Raw genomic sequence first — 22,984 nt, forward strand, 5'->3', positions numbered from 1 at the left:
GAGAAAACATGAGAGATAGGAGGAAGAGAGAAGGAAGAAGTGTCATAGAAAGTGCCAATGGGGGTGGCTGCGTGGCTCAGTGGATAGAGTACTGGCCCTGGAGTCAGGAGTACCTGAGTTCACACCTGGCCTCATGCACGTAATTGAAAAGTTTGTAGCCAGTAGAAAAGAAGTCAGGAAGAGATCACCTTCTCTGTCATTCCTCAGTGTCAGTTTTTTTTATGTTTTTGCAAGGCAAATGGGGTTAAGTGGCTTGCCCAAGGCCACACAGCTAGGTAATTAAGTATCTAAGGTCGGATTTGAACCCAGGTCCTCCTGACTCCAGGGCCAGTGCTCTATTCACTGTGCCACCTAGCTGTCCTGTGGATAAGATTTTTAATGCAGGATATCAACCAACTAGCTTTTGGAATTTGACAGTGTCATTGAGCTTTGTAGAAGAGAAGGTTTTTAAGCTAAGTAGTGTATGAGGTCATTTTTACTTTGTAAACAGCAACTCTAAATTTCAAGAATTACAGAGCAAGAAGTATAGTTGTCTACTTCACAGTGTATGAAGTTTTTCCCCACAGTTTGTCTTCAGGTGGCATCTGGATAATTACTTGTTCGATATTTGTTAGAGGGATTTGTTTGGGTATGGATGGAACTTGTTGACCTTTTAAGATTAGTTATTTAAGGGAATATATTCAGTTGACTTCAAGAAGCATTTGTGAAATGTAATTTTTTTTTGCAAATTTTTGAAAAGCAGGAATAGATGTATACCTCAAAAGCTTAAATTCTACAGGAAGCATACAGTTTTTAGATAACTGAATGTAATATGTAATATACACACGCACACACACACACTTATATAATATAGTTAGCTTTTTTTGGAGCAAGTGGCATTTTGTTTGAGTCTTGATTAAAAAGTGATTACAAAGTTTTGTATCAGGGTGGTTAGAGCACTGCTCCTGGAGTCAGGAGTATCTGGGTTCAAATCTGGCCTCAGACACCTAATAATTACCTAGCTGTGTAGCCTCTTGCAAGCCACTTAACCCCATTGCCTTGAAAAAAACCTTAAAAAAAAAGTTCTGAATCATAAATTTTCTAGATGAATTCCTTTTTTGCTTACTTTTGGGATTTTTATAATCTGTATTGTTTTTGAGTTGGTTAGGTGTATCATTGATCTGTTGTTGTTACGACATTTTTTTCATTGTTTTCCAAATCCTCCTGTGATCCTCTTTGGGGTTTTCTTAGCAAAGATCCTGGAGTGGTTTGCCATTTCTTTCTCTAGTTCATTTTAAAGATGTGGAACCTCTTGCAAAGTATGGTGATATTTCTTGCCTTAGGCTCTTCCAGACTTCAGAACCATCGTTGCACTCCTAAGCTAGTGTCTGATATCTTTGATAGGGCCATCTAAACTTCTATAAACATTTTCTTTAATTTATGACTTAAGGAAAGATTTATGATTTGTAAACTAATTTCAGACCACTGCCTGATGAACCAAAACAACTTAAATGCAAGTTAAAAGGAGTAAAAACAATTCAAATGGGTCAAGAGCTCCAAGGAGAAATAGGTTAGTATGGCATATTGTATTTTTTTTTTTTATTTTCCGGTTATATGCACATATAGTTTTTCAGCATTCATCCTTTTGTAAACTGTTGAGTCCCACATTTCTCTACTATCCTGTTTTTCCTCCTCCTCCCCCATGACAGCAAACTATATAATATAGGTTGAGCATGTAATTGCATTAGATCTAAATGGGAAAGAACTACAAGAAAGAAAAAACAAAAAAAAATTTCAAAAGTGAACATTGTACGGTTTGCTCTGCATTCAGATTATATAGTTTTTTCCCTTTGGATATGGATTGCATTTTCCCTAACAGGTTTTTGAGAATTGTCCTTAATCATTGAACTGTGTCCATCATAGCTGATCATCTCACAGTGGCACTGTTTATATGTACAAATGTTATAAATGATACCTAATATCCAGAAAAAGACTGAGGGGTTCCAGATTCATTATTTTTAAAATCAGAATGAATTATAACCAGGAGAGTATGGCAACTAGGATGTTAGAGATCTCCATGTAACTCATTAGAATGTTTGATGATTTGCAGATATTTCTGATTTTTAAAAACCTTAAATTAACCTCATGGAAAGAATGGACTCTAGTAGTCTTACCTATATAATTTTGTGTAAGTCATTTAAATATGGATGAACCTCAATTTCTTGAACTGTAATTAGGGATAAAAATATTTACACTATTTACCCTTTTTTTTTTTTTCTGCCAGATAGTCTTTAATGGGAGATTCAGTACTTTTAGCATCTTGACACTCCCTTCTACAAGACAGAAAATAAGCAAACAGACAAAAACAATAAAATAAAAATAAAAAAAAGATAGTGAACAACCTGCCCTCCTCTATCACACCTTTAGCCAAGAGACATTTTCTAATACTGGTATCCCTTGAGATGATCTGGAAAATCAGTACAGTTCTATCTACCTCTGTTTTAAGATGCAAATTACAAAAAGACCTCACATTGTTGTGGATAATTCCCAGATCAGCTCTACTTTGTAGCTTAAAGTTTTAGAGAGCTAGTTGAGTAGATGAGAAGTGACTTGCTTAGGGCCACAGAGCTGTATGTTTAGAATCAGAATTTGAAGCTGGATCTTCCTGTCAGTGAAAACAATACTTATCTGGCACTTCATCTGCCTCAAGCTGTCACAGTAGCTGTTAGAAAAATCTAATGAGCATACATTGAAGCATCATTATCCACTTGAATTTTGAAAGTTACATTTTTGCTTCTTTTGACCAGGTTGGAAGTCCTAACCTGAAGAAGTGATAAATCATAATTTGAAATAATCTCTAATATCCTGAGAGAGGCAGCAAGACTTACTAGTTAGATGGCCAGATTTGGGATCAGAAGGACTGGATTCAGTTCTTGTCTCTGACATATACCTGGCATTGAACCTGGGCAAATCACTTTTTTTCAGTGCTCAAGGCAACTCAAAACCTTTATCTTGCTTATAGGTCTTGATTTCAATTCCTTTTCTTAAAATAATTCAGTTTGCGTCAGAATTCGTAACATTTTAGAATTAATTTGATTAAAATTGTATCATTGCAAAACATTTTCCTTTTGTTTTTAAAGAGGTAATAATTACAGATCAGTATGGAAATCAGATACAAACATTCACATCAAGTTGTTTAACTTCTTTGGGAATTTCTGGAAATGGACTTGATAAATCCAATTTGAAAATCAATTGGCAGGTAAGACTGACTTTCTAAAATGTATGTGATTTATTTCATATGAAAAATGGATATAATCTAGAAAGTGGCACATAGTAGTTTTTGATCCTTTTTTCAAATGAGAATGGATTTTCAGATAGGTTTTTTCCCTGACCACATATTTATAAAGATTTATACTTGATCTAGTAGGTTGGGGAAACAATAGAGCAGCATGTGTATTTATTATAGCCATTTAGTAATGTTTGATTTAAAATTTTAAAAACAAAGATATTGGACGTCTTATTGAGACATGACTTGGGAAAACCTTGTTGCAATTTGTAACTAATTGTAATGTTTTGATCTCAAATAATAGAATTGAAATATAGGATTGTTGATTGACCTTATCTTGCATAAAAGAAAGACTATCAATGTGGACTGCACAGTATTCTTTCTAAAATAGTATCTTCATGTAATATTTCCCTTAAGCAACTTCCAGAGAGTCTTTATTGTCTACCATGTAAAGTTCAAACTATACTGCCTAACTTACAAGGCCTCAATCTATTGATTCACATTTATTTTTCAATATTCTTCATTAACCACTTTCTTCTTTTTTCTCTATGTGGCATATTCTTTTAAATAGTAGAACTGAATAGCTTTTGATAAAGCTACCCCTTACCTGGAATGTCTAAATTCTACCTGTTCATTAGGGACCAAGCTTGTCTCTGACGATTGCAAACAATAAATTCTTCTTTCTGTGGATTCCAGTGTTTAGAACAGTACCTGAAACACAGCAGCCCCTTGAAAAAGCTATGTGACTAGCATTTTTCTTGATTTTTTACTACTTTTATAATTAGTATTTTAGCACTTAATTATATCATTTGTCAGTGTCTTATCAAAGGGAGTTCTACGTGATTCAAGCTTAATAAATAGGTATGTGAATGGCTTTATTTTTAAATAGATTGGTAAGATGAAATAGATTGAAGGCTTTGAGACCATTTTTTAGGCTATTTTGCTTCTCTGCATCCCAGTATAGTGCTGCAAACTCTTTAAGTTTTAGTTGATTGAGGTTTATCCATCCAAAAATGAAGCCTTATGAGAAATAATAATTCCTTTGAATTAAAAAAAAAAGACTTTTGAGCATATTTTTCTTTCTTAACCTATCTTTATTATTAGGACAGCACACAGACAATTATTATAAAAGGCATAAAATTTAACCCAGGTCCTCCTGGAATCAAGGAACTCTGCTTTGCCTGGCGTGAGTTTTCCGACTTTCTTCGGGTACAACTAATTTCTGGACCACCAGCTAAACTTCTCCTGGTAAACTGGCCAGATTTAACAGAGGTAAGAGGGATTTATGGCTTGTTTTCGGAAATGTGAGATATAAATCATAGGATCATAGTTCTAATACTAGATAGAAATGTGAGATATAAATCATAGGATCATAGTTCTAATACTAGATTGTTTAATTTTTAAAATGATTGCCTGGGAAGTCTTGAAAATAGTAAACTTTACTATTTTGACAATTAAATTTTGTTTCCAAATAGATCTGTGAATTGCTTTACTAGTGCGTATCAATTTGTTATTGATTTCTTATTGTTATTCATCAGTATATAAATGCCAGTGTTTTATAGCAAGATAAATTTTATTATAGCAGGTTTATTTTCTTATTTAAGATCTTATGTTCTCTGTAATTTAAGGCCTTTTTAAAATAGAATTCATGATGTCTAGAAAATACTTTTTATAAGAGAATTTTTTTGTTTAAGCAATTAATCTTTAAATGTTTTGAATATTACATAGCTGTAGGAACAGAATAATCAATCTTCTCCCCAGCTCCACCTTTCATATCACTTTTTCTGTTATCTACCTCTTGCTTTAGACTCTTGAATATGGGGTGATCTTTATAAAATTCCAATTTCCCAACATGTTGCTTAACCCGAACTCCTTCTTTGCTCCTTCTTCCTCCTTGAGGATTATTTTCTGCTCATCTATATTAACTCTTGTCCTACTATATAGAAGTAAATCAGATTTCTCTTATCCTTAAAAAAAGCGTTACTCAATCCTACTGTTCTTAAGGACATTATCTAATATTTCACAACCAAATTCCTAGATAAAAGATGTCTGTTCTTATTTACCTCTAGTTTCTCTCCTCCTACCCACACCATGCAATTTTGTTTCCCCTCACATCCTTAAATGGAAATTTTTTCCCCCAAGTTAGAACAGTGGTCTTTAGGTTTTTGCAAGGCAAACGGGGTTAAGTGGCTTGCCCAAGGCCACACAGCTAGGTAATTATTAAATGTCTGAGACCAGATTTTTAACCCAAGGTACTCCTGACTCCAGGGCTGGTGCTTTATCCACTACGCCACCTAGCCACCCAGAACAGTGATCTTTTAAAATGATATTTTTGTCTCCAGTTTTTGATATATTTAAGTCTTTTTTTTCTTGTTCAGGGAAACTTTTTTTAAGTAAGAAATAACAAAAAATAAATTTGATTTATATCTAGCCCATGACTTTTTCCTGAACTTTAGCCCTCTAATCAGCTTTTCATTGGTCATCTCCAAATGTATTTCTTGAAGATTTTTCAGATAACAGAGACATCCAGTCCATAATTCCTTGTCTTTTCTCCCCCTCCCTGGAACCCTCAAGTCTGATTGTCTGCTGCTGCCCTTTTCTGTTAAGAGCAGTATCAATCTTTTAGTCACCTAAATTCACAACCTTGGAGTTATCTTGGCCTTCTCAGGTGTGTTCATGCTTTTGTTCACAAACATACACACAAAATAAAATAAATCTATTTCTTCTCCATTCATCCTCGATCACTTCTCCCTTGGACTATTGTATTGGCATCCTAATTGATCTCTTAGTCTTCAGTCTTGCCTTTATCCAATTTCTCTTGTGCTAAATTGATATTTTTGTTGATCTGCCTATAAATGTCTCTTAAAAAATTAATTCTTCCAATGAATAGTAACTAATTTTCTGTTAATTCTTCCTGCTTCCACAATATTTCATTCAGTACTCTGGGCCCTTCATCTTTCTGTCAAGATGGGGAGTATGTTTCTTTATGATTCCTGGAATCATTGCATTGATCAGTTAGTTTTTTCTACCTTTAGTCAAGCTTATTTTTTGCTGTTTTGTCTGAGAGTGTGATAGTTATGCCTGCCTTTTTTTGTTTCAGCTGAAATATGTTACCTTTTACTCCTGGTCCTTGCTTTTTAACACTGTCATTATTGATGTTGTCATTTACTGTATTATTGTTTTTGTTAGATTTTGTTTTCTAATCCATTTTATGATAATATCATGAATGAATTCATCCCTTTTGGGTTTATAGTTTACATCAGTAATGACCTTGCCATCATTAATAGTTAATAACCTTTTTAATATTCTAAAACACCTGATGGTTTTGCTACTATCTTTTTTTAATATTCTGTTCTTCCTTTGATTTCATGATTTATTGGAAGTCAACTTCCTTGATATTTTTTGTTCCTCTTTTACCAGATACTGTGACCAACCTCCTTTAATTCTCATACTCAAGCTACTTAGCATTGCTACACCATCATATCTCACACTTTTATCTCTAATTCTCACATTCCTCTGAATTTCTTTTCTATATTTCTATTTCCTGCTGAATTTTGTTTTTGGGTTTCCTTTCATTTATTTCACACTCTTGGAGAAAAGAGTTTAATATCATAATGTTTATGCAGATCGAGTATTATAGACAAATTAAGAGTATAAATTTTAGTATGAAAAAGTATCAAAAAATTCTGGAAAATTGGTTTAGTAATATCATTGATACAATAGTGTTAATGATTATTTTTAAAAACCGAGCAATAAAACCAAAACCATGCCTTTAGACAGCTGCTATATTGGGAGTGCTGCTGGCCTGGAAGTCAGACAGATGTAAATTGAAATCCTGCCTTTGATAACTTACTACAACTAGGTAACTAGCTGCAGACAAGTCTGTTATCCTCTGAGGCTTAACCTCACTTAAAAAAATGGACAGTACCACCTACCTCTTAGGGATCTGAGAATCAAATGAGATAATCTAAATAAATTTACATATGTAATCTATTGACTGTTTCAAAGATGATTTTTTACCTATTGTGTAGGTGGAGAAAGGGTTCACAGGACTGGAGGGGAGGGGCACAGGGTTCAGTGACAAGTGGGGCTGTGAATAGAGGAGAGAGGGAAAGCAGGAGGACAGGAACATATAGACACCTGGCCAGAACTGAAAGGAAGAGCATGGGGGTAGCGGAGAGACACCGAGTGCAGATGTATAGAAAATAGGTATGTTGGGTTAGACAAGCAGCTGATGGGCAGAGTGGGACAAAGGTCTCTTCTCTCAGTGCTACAGATCTCAAATCTCAGTCAGCTAGAAGCAGTGGCTGTCTTTGCTCTGTGTCTGTTCTTTTGCTTTCATTTGGAAAGGGTTTTGGTTTTTGGGGGTGGGCAGGTGGAAGGCTATGGAACACTAAACTGAGGGGCAGAGCGGGGAAAGAGAACACAGTTTTGTACAGTAAAGTTAATATAGGTATTTTTTTTGAAATGTGAATTTCTTTATGAATTTGCACAATTTATATTCAATAAGAGCTAATAAGAGCTAATGCTTGGGAGGCTAGGTGGCGCAGTAGATAGAGTGGATAGAGTCAGGAGTTTACATGAGTTCAAATCTGGCCTCAGACACTTAATAATTACCTAGCTGTGTGGCCTTGGGCAAGCTACTTAACCCCATTGCCTTGCAAAAAAAAAACCTGAAAGAAAAGAGCTAATGGTTTTTGTAAACCTTACAGTGTTGCATCCTTTTCTTTTTTCTTATATTTCATATAAGAACTATGAAACAATAGTTTGTACTCTCTACATTGGTGATACAATGGTTAATGTGCTGGCTCTGAAGTCTGTAAGACCCATCTTCCTGAGTGGAAATCTGGCCTCAGATCATTAACTGTGTGACCCTGGGCAAGTCACTGTTTGCTTCAGGTTTCTTATTTGTAAAATGACCTTGAGAAGGAAATGGCAAATCATTCCAATATCTTTACCAAAAAGTCCCAAATGGGGTCACACTGAGTAGGACACAATTGACACAAATTGAATGATGACAGCAAAGAGCCTTTTTACTCTGTAGTTCTGTCTTAACAACCATCAGCTTAGTGAAATGAACTACAAAGGAAAATGACTTGTATTGGAGGAGTTGTGGGAAAACAGGCACATTAATGCTTTGTTGGTGGGGTAGTGAAGCTATTTCCACTCAGCTCTGGAAAGCTTTTTGCAACTATGCCCCCAAAGCTATGAAACTTTAAATATACCTTTGGCCAATCAATTTCACTATTGAATTAATATCCCCAAAGAGATCAGAGAAAGAAGAATAAGCCCTGCGTGTAGAAGAATATTTGATGTTGCTCATTTTGCATCGACAATGAATTGGAAACCAAAGGAATGTGTATCAGTTAGAAAATGGCTGAAAAAGTTGTAGTATATGAATGTGATGAAATGCATTGTTCAGTGAGACAGAGGTCAGACTTCTTGTTAGGAGATTGAAGTAAGACTATAGGGCTGAAGTTCTCCCTTATCTTGATTGTAATATTAATTTTGAATATTTAAAAAATAGATAATGTTTTATTTGTACTTTTTTAAATTAGTGCAGCCAGAAGGGAGCTAGGTTTTTTGTGTGAATTTAATAACATTGCCCCAACCCCTCAGAATTAAGGGATTTGTTGTTAGGGAAAGCTGTGGGAAGACTTATGAACTCATATGGAATAAGGATTTGAAGTAGTACAGTTTATCTGATAACAACAGTACTCTTAAGGAGAAACAACTTTGAAAGACTTTCAGCTTTTATCAATGTAATGAACTACTACAGTTTCAGACAGATGGAATTAAGCATGCTATCCTTCTGATATTATTTCCTTGATGTGTTCAGGAAAATATTATCTTACTATTGTAATACTTGACGGATCTGCTTATATAGAGGAAGTGTCTTTTAAATTTCAACTCTCGCATAGATTTTCATGACAATGGCAAATACTTCTTGCGCATATTTATTTTATGCCTTTTTTTTTTAAAGATTTTTCAAGGCATTGGGGTAAGTGGCTTGCCCAAGGCCACACAGCTAGGTAATTATTAAGTGTCTGAGGTCAGATTTGAACCCAGGTACTCCTGACTCCACGGCTGGTGCTCTATTCACTTCTTCACCTAGTTGCACCTATTTTATGCCTTTTTAATCATAAGCAGAAAACGTTTGGGCAAAGTTATCTTTTACACATATCAAAGATATAGTGGATATATATATACACACACACACACACACACACACATATACACACACATGATGCTTTTTTTTTGGGAAGAGAGGCATTAAGTCAGTATTTTCCCGAGCCTTTTTGCATTCTTCCCCTTTTAATTTACCTTGAGAATTGCTTACTCATAATCTTCCATTTCTCCCCTCTGTGAGATCTTCCAAATGTATTTTTGCTTTTTGGTTATATTTCTTTGGACTGCTTTATTGTCTCTCCTTGATATCAGGTGAGAGGGGTGTGTGTGTGTGTGTGTGTGTGTGTGTGTGTGTGTGTGTGTGTAGGTGGCTGGTGATAGAGAATATATTAAGGAAGGCATCATGAAAGAAATGATAATAGAGTACCTAAAACACAGTTCCCTACTAGAAAGCTTTACTTTCTAGTGTAAATAATAAGAGACATATGTAAGTCAGTGTTTGTTACTTAACCCGACTTTTATTTTCTTTGCAAGTTACAATATAGCCATCAACGTAAAAGTTTTTTACTTTTGAGAATATTTAGACAAAGTCATTTGCTGACCTTTTAGAAGTTCTAGAAGTAAGAATAAATCAAGATGCCAAGTCTTTAATATGATCAACTCTTTCTTTTGGTTAATAATGAAATGACCATATACTGTGCAATTTCTTATATTATTTTTAGTATTGACTAAAATATTTTCTGTATTTCAGCCTATTCCAGTGATTAATGGAAAAGAATTACCAAACCCCCTTACAGTTCAGCTTTGTGATCAGTGGGAAAATCCTTCCCCTGTACCATTAGTTAAAATCAGTCTTGTGAAAGCAGCCATCTTAAAGGTAAGTATCCATATTCACATATTGCGTATTTTGGCATGATAATTCTGAATTTTTGTCAAATATTTGTTTCTTTACAACATAGATTTAATGTGTTGTAATATAAGCACTTATTTCCCTTTATAGTCTAAATCAGGCAGTTTTCATGTATCCTTTGTTTCACATGACTCTCATGAAGTATGTGGAAATGTCTATCTGCATTGTTACTCTAATACTTTTTTGTTAAATACTAATATTGAGAATTCAAATCTTCACATTAAAGAGAGTCCAATTCATGAGTTTTTTGGGTTTTTTAAATTATTTATTGAGTTCTTAATCTGGATTTCTCCTTATACGATGTCATGGTAAGTTCTGCACTTTTGCTCACATACATTTTTAAAAAATAAACAATCTGTTAGGAGATTTGAATCTTCAATTGTACGTTAGTGTTAGTAAATTTTAGGATCACTTAAAAAATATTTTCTCTAAGCCTATTCCCCCCCCCTTAGATTTGTTCCAAAAATGTAATGAGATCATATATATATATATATATATATATACACAAAATGAACTGCTAACTTTTAATTACAATATAAATGGGAGTAAATATTCAATGAAAAATAAAATTATAAATATTAAGTACACTATTATTCAGAAAAAACCCATCAAACTAATAAGCACTTAGTTTGTACCAGATATTCAAGTATTTTGGGGATTTAAGTTAACATCTTATCTCCTAAAGGGCTTTTTCTAACTCTTCAGTCTGGTTTTTTTCACTCGGTGATTCTGTATTGTTTTAAGTGTCAAATATAAATTCCTCTGTTTGACATTTATAGTTCTTCATAATCTAGCCTTCCTTTCCTTGCCAGCTCTCAAAGTTTCCATGTACTCTAATATCTAGCTGTACAGGATCCTTTGTCATTACTCTCACATCTCCTTGTGTTGTTTTCATTGACTGTCCTTTAGACATAGAATGCTTTCTTTCTGTATTTTTTGGAAGGTAGTACTGTGACATCAAATTAGAATAGAGAGATAACAAAAGGATTAGAGAATTTTCATGCCAGCTAGACTTTGTAGACAGTTCAGAACCATTGAAGGTTTTTTTTTGGTTTGTTTTTTTGTTTTTTCAAGGCAATTGGGATTAAGTGGCCACATAGCTTGGTACTTATTAAGTGTCTGAGACCGGATTTGAACCCAGGTACTCCTTACTCCAGGGTCGGTGCTTTATCCACCCCGCCACCTAGCCACCCCGACCATGGAAGGTTTTTGAGCCCAGAACTATCATGATTAAGTACATGAGTAGGAAAGAATTTTTCATTAATAAAATGAAGGATGGATTAGTGAAGGATAGAGAATTAAAATGGGGAGTCCTTTAATAATAATAGTTGCCGGTTGCTAAGAAGGTAAAATGTGACTCTATATAATGTCAGTAGCAGTGGGAATAGAAAGGGAAGATTGTGATAGATGTTTCATAATGCAATGGAAGCAAATATAAAATTGAGTTGAAGATAATCTCAGGGTTACAAGATTAATAGACTTGGATAATGGTGTCACCTTAGAATAATAGAAAGAATCATAATGCACTTAATTTCAGATACATTAGATTTAAGTTTATCCTATGTTTAAATGTTTATTACTTCAAATATTTACGTCTGGAGTTCCACAGAAGAATAGAAGACGTAAGGAGTTATAGCTAGAAGTAAAAAAAAAAGTATGGTATCTAAAGGACATGGTGCTTGTTATAATAGACTGAAATATATTATAAAGAAGGAATTATGAACAAGCAATATTATTGAAGAATGGTATAAGAGAAATTTATAATTAAATTCAAGATAGGCTATACATGGAACAAAGTGAGGGATAACTATAGGACAGTACACATGGAACAAAGTGAGGGATAACTATAGGACAGTACATATAGTGATTCATTGGCAATCTTGCTTTGTCTGGAGAAAGGAAAGAAGGTAGACTTATAGTTGTGTTTTTTTTTACTTTTCCAGCTTTTTTTTCTCATTCACTTGTCTTCTTTCTACTATAGTGTCCCAGTTAAACTGTATTATTTGATTTCTCCCATATGTTCTCTTTGCTTTTTTTGCTAACTCAATTTTATATTGGTTTTAAAATCACTTTGCTCACAGCATTCCTTATATCTTAAATATTTTCCCCTTCCCTTTTGCCCATACTTCTTAGTATATTTTAGTTTGTTTTTATTCACATAAAAATTCATTCTTAAGCTCCTTGATGCCAAAGACTTATATGTGTCTTTCCCCAGGACCTTGACATGTTGCTTTAAACAAGACAGTTAGTTAGTTTAATGTACTAGTCTATAAGCTTTTAGAGTAAATTTACTTATTTTCTTTATGCAGCTGAACTTAAAGTTTAGTAATTCATATATCCAGAGACTTTACAGAGATCACAGTGTAAAGGAACTTGTATTTTTTTTGGAGTAAACATTCTTGTTTAGTCTTTTCATTTTACATGTATGAAAACTGAAGTGACTCTTTGTTATATTGTACTGGTGTTATGTCTATAACAAGAATACAAATTGTTCATCCCTTATTAAATTTCTAAACTTGAAAGAAATGAAATTGCAACTTGTCTTGTTCTGTATTCATAACACTAATAGATAGCCATCAGGCTTCTGGCTTTCTGAAAAATTATTCTCTTCATATTATCCAACAAGAATAAATGGTATTTTGTAATTCCCATCACTAGAAGTATGTTTTTGAAAAATAGCTAGCTACTTGTGAAAGATACTGCAGAAAATCTTTTCATTTTTTTCTAGTGTGTTTGAAGACTAGATGAATAAATAAATCCATAATCATTTATTAAAAGCCTTAATTGCCAGGTATTTGGAATAAAAATGAAATAATTAAATAGCTTTTCACTTTAAAGGATCTTATATTCTATGGGATGAGACTATACAGAATAATTATAAGTTAGAATTCATTTTGAAGAGGCATTCAGTAGAGATTTTATTTAAAAGATCACATTGAGCTATGTTTTGGAATATTACCTCTTATTCAAAAAGATAGAGCTAAGAAGGGGAAGAATTTTTGTGTCTTGGGAATAGTCAATAAAAGGCATAGAGATTAGAAATGGAATATTGTGTTGGAGAAACAGTGATAAGGCCTATAAAGTATACAAAAGGAAATAACATAATAAAACCGGAAAGGGATGTTGATTCTGGGTTGTGAAGCATTTTAAAACTTAACAGAGGAATTTATAAATGATTTTTTTTTAAGGTTTTTTGCGAGGCAAATGGGGTTAAGTGGCTTGCCCAAGGCCACACAGCTAGGTAATTATTAAGTGTCTGAGACCGGATTTGAACCCAGGTACTCCTGACTCCAGGGCCGGTGCTTTATCCACTATGACACCTAGCCACCCCAAATGATTGCAATGGTAATAGATTTTTACTGGTATTCATTGAGGAAAGGGCAAGTGAAATGATCAGACCTGTTCTTTAGGAAAAATCATTTTGTTAGCTGGGAGGAAAGAATGGACTGTAGTGGGTAAAAATAAAGACGTGAGCACCTATTAATGATCATTGTCATAGTACAGCCTAGGAATTTTCAGAGATAGAGACAAACTACCCCTGGAGTCAGGAATACCTGAGTTCAAATTTGATCTGAGACACTTAATAATAACCAAGCTGTGTGGCCTTGGGCTAGTCCCTTAACCCCATTGCCTTGCAAAAAAAGAAAAAGAAAATAATAAGGAAATTCATTGGATATATGTGGTGAATGAAGTTCGCAATATTCTATGGGAGAATTTAGAGGTTCACAGCAAAATTGTGAACAGTCTGGGTTACTGGTGACTATATTGCCTGTAGGCATGTTGAGTAGAGAGAACAATTTTGGAAATGAAGGAGATGATTTTTGTTTGGAAACTATTGAATTTTAGATGGCCCCAGTATATTGAGTTTGAAAACACCTCTAAGTAATTGGTACTGTGGGGAGATGAGTCCAGGAGACAGACTGGGATGGAATCTATATATCTAAGAGTTGTCGGCATAATGGTTAAATCCATGGAGATTAATGTGGTTACCATAAGGTGTAGTATAAAGTGTGAAAAGGATGGGGTCTTAAGACAGAACCTTAGTTATACTCATTGTTTCCAATCATGCATGATATGGATGAAAATCCAATAAAGGAGCTTGAGTAATATATCCAAAAATCCAAGAAAGAGTTCAGTATGACAGGGTAGACAGTAGCACTATATATTATTGAGAGATCAAAAAGTAAAGTTTGGTATAAGACCATCTATTATTTTAGGCTATCATTAGTGACTTAAAAGTACAGTTTTAGTTGAATTAGTTTGCAAAGTGTTAAAAAGTGAATGGGAGAAGAGAATTGGAGGCCATAAACTTTGCTGATATAGGCAAAGGAGATACTGTATTTTTTACAATCTAGCGAGGGTTTTTAAGGTTTGGAAAAGGAGGATATTTAGGTATATTCATATGAAACATAAAAGCAACAACTGCATAGGGAAAGATGTTATTATAAGATTTGGGAGAAGGTGCTTGTAGAAGAGGGGATTATGACTGGTACTAAGGAAAACCATCTAGATAGTTTGACCTTAGGAGAAAGATCATTTCTTCATCAGAGACTGGAGCATCCTTTACTGGAATAAAGGAAGAATGGTCATTGATAGTGTCAGAGCTTTAGGAACTCTAAAGGTTTCTATTTTCTTAGTATAATTTCCTTCAGAAGAGGTTTAAAATAGTTCCTATAAAACTAAATGAAAGAAAAAATTTATTAAACAGAATACATTTCAGAGGAGTAAAATGATTCCTTTACTGCAGCAAAAGTAAAGTAGATAATAAAAGTTTGTAATAGACTCAGTTAACTTGACTGTGATTTCCTTCTGCTCTATTTAACAATGCAAATCAGAGAAGAGGTGGATAGAGGGAAGAATCTAACATTAGGTTTTGTTAAAGGAAGACAGGAGGTAATTGGATTGTTGAGTAGATATTGGGTTAACTTTGGGGTCATCATTAGCAATGGAGGAATGTGGGTATTAATGCTGAAGATTGTAGGTATTAATCATGTCAGCTGCATACATACATGCATTTATACATATATCTAAAACATAAAATTTTTGGTTCAATTTTATTAGAATTATTGGAAGAAAATAAACAGATGTTTTTAGAATTAATCATCAGTGAGTTTTTTGTTTTTGGTAACTCAGTTCGTTTCTTTGCAGCTCAGCCCTTCAAATCAGCAGCATAAAACTGATGACAGTGGCAGCGCTAATTTAGGAGTTTTTAGTGTTTTTGCTCCTAGGTAAGTATGTAATTGTTATTGAAAATCAGTTTAATTGTATCTCTACATTTTTAAGTAGTTGACTAGCCCTTTCTGAAGTGCTTTGAACCTTGTATTTGGTATTAGAACATAACTGCTTGGAGGGAGGAAGCTTATACTAAGGGATGTATTTTACTTTAAATTCTGAAATCTTCATTTTGTTGTATTTTTGAAAGAATAATTTTCTGCCAATATGTATGGTTAGAGTTTTTCTCTTTTCTCATGTGTGTCCACTAAAGCAGGGGTGGGGAACCTTTTTTTCTGCCAAGGGTCATTTGAATATTTATAACACCATTTACCTCTAAAATGCTGCTAGATTTATCGAATGTCAAATCTACCTGTGATTGCCTTGGCAATGCTACATCAGTACTGTCCATGGACCAGAGGTTCCCTTGCCTTGTACTGAAGAATATCTTGTTTGAATATTACTATTTTTATGATATGAAAAATTCTAAAACATTGGAAATGTAAATCAGTAGGTCTCTTGAATGAAAATTGTTTATGTTATTTCATAATTTTTTTTAATAATTACTGTAACTCATTTTTTTTAAAGGGGAGAACATACTATACAGGTTAAAGCTACCTTCAACAAGACTTCCCTCGAAGGACCTATAATTAGACTTATGGTTCTTCCAGACCCTGAAAAACCAGTGCGTCTGAATGTCAAATATGATAAAGATGTTTCTTTTTCAGCAGGGGATATTTTTACTGGTGAGTAAGTATATTTTAAGATTATTTTCACTATTATCAAAAGCTTTAGTGATTTATTCAATTTTATTTTAAACTTAATTGAAAATTTAAAAAAATCTGGAAATATTTACATTTTAATTATTTGCCTGATTTTTTTCTCTTATGTAGTTGGTCTTCTTCAAATTACATGAATTATAGGAAATAGATTTTTTTACAAGCATATTCTGTTGCATTTCATATCTCCAAGAAAAAAAGTTACTTGATAGAAAAATACAATTTTCTAATATTGATGAAAGTCAGTATGTATGGGACATATGGAATTGTACTGTTTGTCCATCCTACCAAGAATACACTCCAAAATTTTTTATTTTGAAGCAAAATGTCTACAATTTTATAGTGAAGACTAATGAAAAAATTAAATTTCCTTTTTACTGAACTCTTCTAGATCCTTTTATGTGAAGGACATTTGTAATTTTTTTTACAGTGTGACTAAAAATTGGTAAAACACTCAAAATTTGGAAATCCCTGTATATAAAAGGGTGTTCTTAAAAATGTAGAACACTTCCTAAAGAAGTCTTCATGAACTAGTTTTTAGTCTGTCATTCTGTAATTTAATGAACTGACTACAAGCAGGAGTAAAGCAGAGTGGGAACCACATGGAAACTGGTATACAAGAGCATGATTTCCAGGCCTGTTTCTGCCATTTAGTAGTGTTTCAGCCCTTTAGGTAGGTTCCCTTGACTTTTCAGTTTCCTTATCTGAGAGGGTGAAATAGATGAAAGGCAAAATTGGACATTTGACTGGGCAGCTTCTAAGGTTCCTTTAATCCTTTGATCTATAAAAACTTGTCCTCAGCTTCAGTGAATTAGATACTTTGTGAGTATTCAAATAAAGTTACAGGAAAGTACATTCATTCTGGGAAGAAGCCTTTTAGTGCAGTAAGTTCATGGGTTAGGTTCAAAAAGGTCTGTCTACTTGGAACTGGAAAGACCTGTGTAATCCAGGTGGTCTTGGCAAGTAAACAAGTGTATATCAGGAAGCAGATTATAAATAGGGAAATCACCAACAAACAACTACATTACAGTAAGATAATAAGATTTATAGCTTTACATTTATATTATTTCTTTCTCAAGGAATAAAAAAAACCTTTTTTCTCTCTCCCCATTGTATAAAATAGATAAGGGACCATAAACAAAAAAATATATTTCTATTTGCACCCTGTTTTCATTAGTCAGAAAGCATGTATTAAGAGATTTTTATATGTCAGGCACTCTGCTGAGGACTGAGAATACAAACAAAGGCCCTTGAGGAGCTCATGAACTAGGCATCCCAGGGAATAGAAAACTGGTTCTGCAGTCAGGAATACTTGAGTTCAAATTCAGCCTCAGATACTAGTTTTGTGTTCCTCAGCGGGTCACTTTACTTCTGCCTCATTTTTGTCAACTCTGAAGTGTATATCCTGATAGCACCTACTCCCTACAGTTGTCTTGGGAATCAAACGAAATCTTTGTAAAGTGTTTAGCAGAGAGCCTGACACATAGACACTTTATACATGATAAATAGGAAATAATCAATAGAAGAAACAACAATATAATTAAGGAGGCTTCCTAAAGAAAGTGGGATATTTACCTGGACTTGAAGAAGAATGCTAGAAGATGAAGAGGAGAAACATTCTAACTAAGGGGGCTAGCCTGTGAAAATGCCCAGAACTCCTAAGAGAAAGATTGTCTTTTTTAAGGAACAACAAAGAAATCATTGAATAAATAATTGGGGAAGGTGGGTGGGAAGACACCTAAATTGTTTGAAGACTGGAAAAGTAGGAAACTGTTATGTTACAAAGGACTTTGAACACTAACTTTAGTATTTTTTTCCCCAATTGTAATAGAAAGACACTAGAATTTATTTATTTTGCAGGAAGGCGGCATGTTCAGACTTATGGTTTTAGGAAGATTATTATTGACATCTGGGGAGAGACTTGAATCAGGAAAACAAATTAGATGATTACTACAGCAGTCTGAGCATGAAGAGAGGTGGGCACCACCAGGGTGATGACAATATCAGAGTAGAAATAGGGTGAATTAGGCAGATATTGTTAAGGTAAAATTGATAGGTCCTGACAACTTCTTGGATGTGAGAGAGAGCTCAGTTTTATACTTGAGGATGAGATGTGAAAGGAGCATCTTGAATTTTAGTGTAGGAGTTATTTTTGTAAAGGTTATTATTAAAACTACCTTAGAAGATAGAGATAGATGAGATGATGAAAGATCTTAGGGTTTAGAATTAACATTCACAGGAGACCTTAGAAATCATTCAATCCAACTACCCTATTTTAGAAAAGTGAAAAATGAGACCTAGAGAGGTTAAATATTTCTTCAGAGATTAGACATGACTGCATTTTGAAGTTTATCATTAAGTCTTAGGAACTTTCCTCTCCACTCAGTATTGGAATAGAGATAGAATCTTGGAAGAAAAGCTTTTCATGGTATAGACAGTGATATCCATAATAAGTATAGAAATTATGCCATTTCATACATAGCATTGGAAACTAATGAGATGTATTGATAAAATCCTGAATAAGTAGGTACCAGTTAAATTACATTTTCCAATATGTATGTGTGTGTGTGTGTGTGTGTGTCTGTCTGTCTGTCTGTCTGTGTATGGAAATGCTGATGATTTAGGTGGCTTTATTTCCTGAAACTTTTCTAAAGTTGCTAATTGTTTCATTTTTTTAGTTGATTTTCTAGCTTTTTTTAAATATACCAAAATATCTTCAAAGAATGAGAGTTCTATTTCTTCATTGCCTATTCTAATTCCTTCAATCTTTTTCTTCTCCTTTTTGGTAAAGCTAATATAAATTGGGTAATAATGGCAATAAAGCATCCTTGTTTTATCCCTATTCTTAATTAGAATGTTTCTAGCTTAATCTCATAACATGGTTGCTCCTGGTTTTAGTTAGCTACATACTTCTTATCATTTATGGAAAACTTCATTGATTCCTATTCTCTTTAGTGTTTTTAATAGGAATGAGTACTGTATTTTGTCAAAAGCCTTTTCAGCATCTATTGACATAATCAAATGATTTCTTTTAGTTTTGTTTATTACTTGTCTTTGTATCATGTGGGGTACATGGTTGCAAATATAACCATAATATTTTCCTAGAATCAAAAGAAGAAAGTAATGTTGTGGCATTAGAATTGAAATATTAATTTGAAATTTCCTGTCAATTTTATTTACTTTGTGAAGCATTTTAGTCCCAATCATTTGGCTTTTTTTTTTCTGATCAATGGTATTCGCTTGAAAAGGGGAAGAAGTGTAGCTTTTAAAAGCATTTGGGAGACATATTCTTTTTACATAAAAATATTTTTTAAAACATTCATCTTTACTTAAAAGATATCTTGTTCATTGAAATATTTTGTCTCTTTATAGGCTAGTTCCCTACAAGGTGGTCACTGAGGACTTATGAGATAGAATTACATAGCCAACACATGATAGTCATGAATTTAATCCAGATTCAAGACCTATCAACTATGATGCACTCTTCTTTTACATTCATAATAATAAATTAGACTTAATATTGTTTTTTCAAATGGGTATCCACTAGCATTTTTTAAAATGAAATTGGATTGGGTGGCTAGGTGGTGCAGCGAAAAGAGCACTGGTCCTGGATTCAGAAGTACCTGTGTTCAAATCCAGCCTCAGACACTTAATAATTACCTAGCGGTGTGGCCTTGGGCAAGCCACTTAACCCCATTGCCTTGCAAAAAACCTAATAAAAAAAAGCGATTGCATTAAAACAAAGTTGAAATGTGACTTTGCAATTTTTATTCCTTTTAAATAACCTTGGAGATTTGATTAATTTATATATTATGATCATAAGGAGAAATATGCATAGATGGATACATGAGTCTTTTGATTCCATAGACACAAATAAATGATTAAATTGAAAGTCTCATAACAGAACCAAGTAATTTTTAGTGAGACCTTTTATTTAATTTTTGAAATTTTTTTGACAAACTCTTATCTTTTCTATCTTACTTCATGCAGAGCTCTTTCCATGGAGATCTGCATCGTCCAAAGTACAATTTTTTCTTGTATCATCACATAGCTTGTGTCACTCTAACCTATTCCTGCCCCCCCTCCCATCTTCCTCCCCTTAAAGCACATGCTGGGTCAAGAGGATGATTTAGTCTACCTCTTGCTTCCTTTTGTCAATACTAATCCAATCTACTATGGCATTTATTAAAGTCCTTGTCTTGTGCATGTCGCTTTCCTAGGCACTAGGCAATTGAATGAAAAAAAAGTTCTTTCAATTTTCAAGTATTTAAAGAATATAATATGATAAATTTTAAGAAGAGGCATTGAACACCAGATGAGCTAAGGATAGGCTTTCCTATAGAAGTTGATAAATGTACTGAGTGGTGGAAATGAGATAGAATAATGTATTATTCCATGTAGACGATAATTTGTACAAAGAAATGGAGGTAGAATTGATACCAGGAAGGAGGACAATTTTTTAAATTTGTATATAAGTTTATGAAGGGTATTCACATAGCTTGGAAACAATTTGAAGTAATTTAAATGGCTCATTGAAGAGTTTCTATTTTATTCTAGAGCCAGTAAGGAACTATGAAATTTTTATTTTTAAACATGATCAGACAAGATTGACTTATGTCATGATAATTTATGATGGATTAGAGTCTGATAATTAGTAAATTGTAGACCTTGTTCAGGGAAGAGGTGTTTAGAATATGGACATGATTACATGAATGGAGAGCTTGTGGCATTTATAGTAATGTTGGGTAAATGGGAATAGACATCAGAAATGAACAGATTGAACCCAAGGTAACTGAAGATAGGTGACCTAGTGAATATAGGAGAGAGAGAGAGACTGGTAGAATACTGGAAGATACAGCATTAGGTAAATGGGCAATGAGCTTGGAATTTTTGGTTTTTGGGGTTGAGTGACATACCTAAGGTCACACAGCTAGGGAAGAATTATGTGTCTGAGCTGGATTTGAACTCGGGTCCCCTTGATTCTACCTAGCTGTGCCACCTTAGCTGCCCTTGGCTTGGAATTTTAAGTTCTTTAATATGGTGTCTTAGAAAAAAGTTTAGAGAGTAAGAAAATCTAAACAATGTCACTTGTTTCTGAGAATAGTCATGGCTGAGAATAGACCATTATTTTTATCATTTAGATCATTGGTAACATTAGATAGTTTCAGTTCATTGGAGAGCTCTGAAGCCAGATTATACAAAGCACTGTATGGGAAGAGAATAAGCTAATTGAGGCAACTAATTGAGATTGCTTTGTTTAGAAACGTAGCTGTGAAAGAGAAGAGGCACATATAATGATAACAAATTAATATTTTTTAAAGATGAGGGTGATTTATTTGTAGGCAGCAGAGAAAAAAGGTTCAAGTTACAAAAACTTAAAAGATCTGTAAAGAGATTATGAGGAATCCAAGCTTTTAAAGGAAATGGTAGGTAATAGACAAACAGGTGTTTACCTTGCTCAGAAGTACCTTACCCTTGGACAGAAACTGATGTAAAGAAAGAGAAAATTGGTATTACTGAGATATAAATGGGGGAGAAGAGGGAACTCCTGAGGATGGCATCTATTCTTCCAGAAAACTAGGATTTAAAAGGTCCTCTGTTGATATGTGATGGTGTGGGGAACCTTCAAGTGGCAAGAAAATTGCACCACTTTGGAAGCACCAAAAATCTACAGACTCCTAAAATGAACTGTGAAAATAGGACTTACATAATAAATAGAAGCTAAGGCCAGTCTTACTCCTCGGAGTATACACAGCCCAACTGTAACATAAAGTGTAAAATTCAAGAAGTAGACTGAATAAATAAGCAAAGAACAAAAAAACTAGCCATAATAAGTTGTTATGGTGAAGTCTGACTATATCTACAAGTAAAGGTTCAGAGTGATGGCAAAAAGCTAACATTAGATGCCACAAGAATTCCCTGAAGAGCTCAAGAAAGGGATTTTCAAAAAAAAAGAACAAAGGAGTGGTTTTTAAAAATTCCCATAGAGTTGCAGGAGAAAAATTCGTAAAACAATTGATAAGCAAGAAAATCATGAAAAGTATCTTAACAAAATGGCAAAAGAAGCCCCCCAAAATTGGAGAAAATTTCTTGACCAAATGATACAAAATCTCTCTGAAGGGGGGGGAAAACCTTTTAAAGTAAGAATTATTTTAAGAGGAAGCTAATGAATCCATGAGACATAAAGAAGCACTAAAACAAGGTTAAAAAAATGAAAGAAAGGGGCAGCTAGGTGGCATGATGGATAGAGCATCAGCCCTGGAGTAAGTATTGCTTGAGTTCAAATTTGATCTCAGGCATTTAATAATTACCTAGCTGTGTGACCTTGGGTAAGTCACTTAACCCCATTGCCTTGCAAGAAAATCCACAGAAAAACTTTTAAAAAATGAAAAAAGCCAAAGATAATATGATATAATTTCATAGGAAAAATACCTGACCTTGGAAAATAGATTGAGTAAAGAAAATTGAAGAACTATTGGACTACCTGAAAATTATGAGGAAAAAAATAAAATCAATAAAGTCGCCTTAGTTTAAGAAGGTATAAAAGACAATTGTCGAGACATCTTAGAACTGGAGTGCCGAGAAGAAATTGAAAGACTCTACCACTTGTCTCCAGAATGAAATCCCAATACAAAAACTCCCAGAATTATTAAAGCTGAAATCCAGAGCCTCAGAGAAAATATTCCAAGC

The 22,984-nt window shown here is 33.8% G+C and overlaps 1 protein-coding gene across 1 annotated transcript in view; it reads left to right on the forward strand.

Moving 5' to 3' along the window:
- The window catches only part of SMCHD1 (structural maintenance of chromosomes flexible hinge domain containing 1), a 155,326-nt gene that overhangs the window by 84,625 nt on the left and 47,717 nt on the right, over positions 1-22,984 (forward strand). Inside the window, exons 30-32 of the mRNA XM_074200685.1 lie at positions 10,146-10,271; positions 15,453-15,532; positions 16,104-16,261. Coding sequence (XP_074056786.1) covers positions 10,146-10,271; positions 15,453-15,532; positions 16,104-16,261 — 364 coding nt within the window. The remainder of the gene's footprint in view (positions 1-10,145; positions 10,272-15,452; positions 15,533-16,103; positions 16,262-22,984) is intronic.

The sequence above is a fragment of the Macrotis lagotis genome, chromosome X (assembly GCF_037893015.1).
Source record: "Macrotis lagotis isolate mMagLag1 chromosome X, bilby.v1.9.chrom.fasta, whole genome shotgun sequence".
Lineage (NCBI taxonomy): Eukaryota > Metazoa > Chordata > Mammalia > Peramelemorphia > Peramelidae > Macrotis > Macrotis lagotis.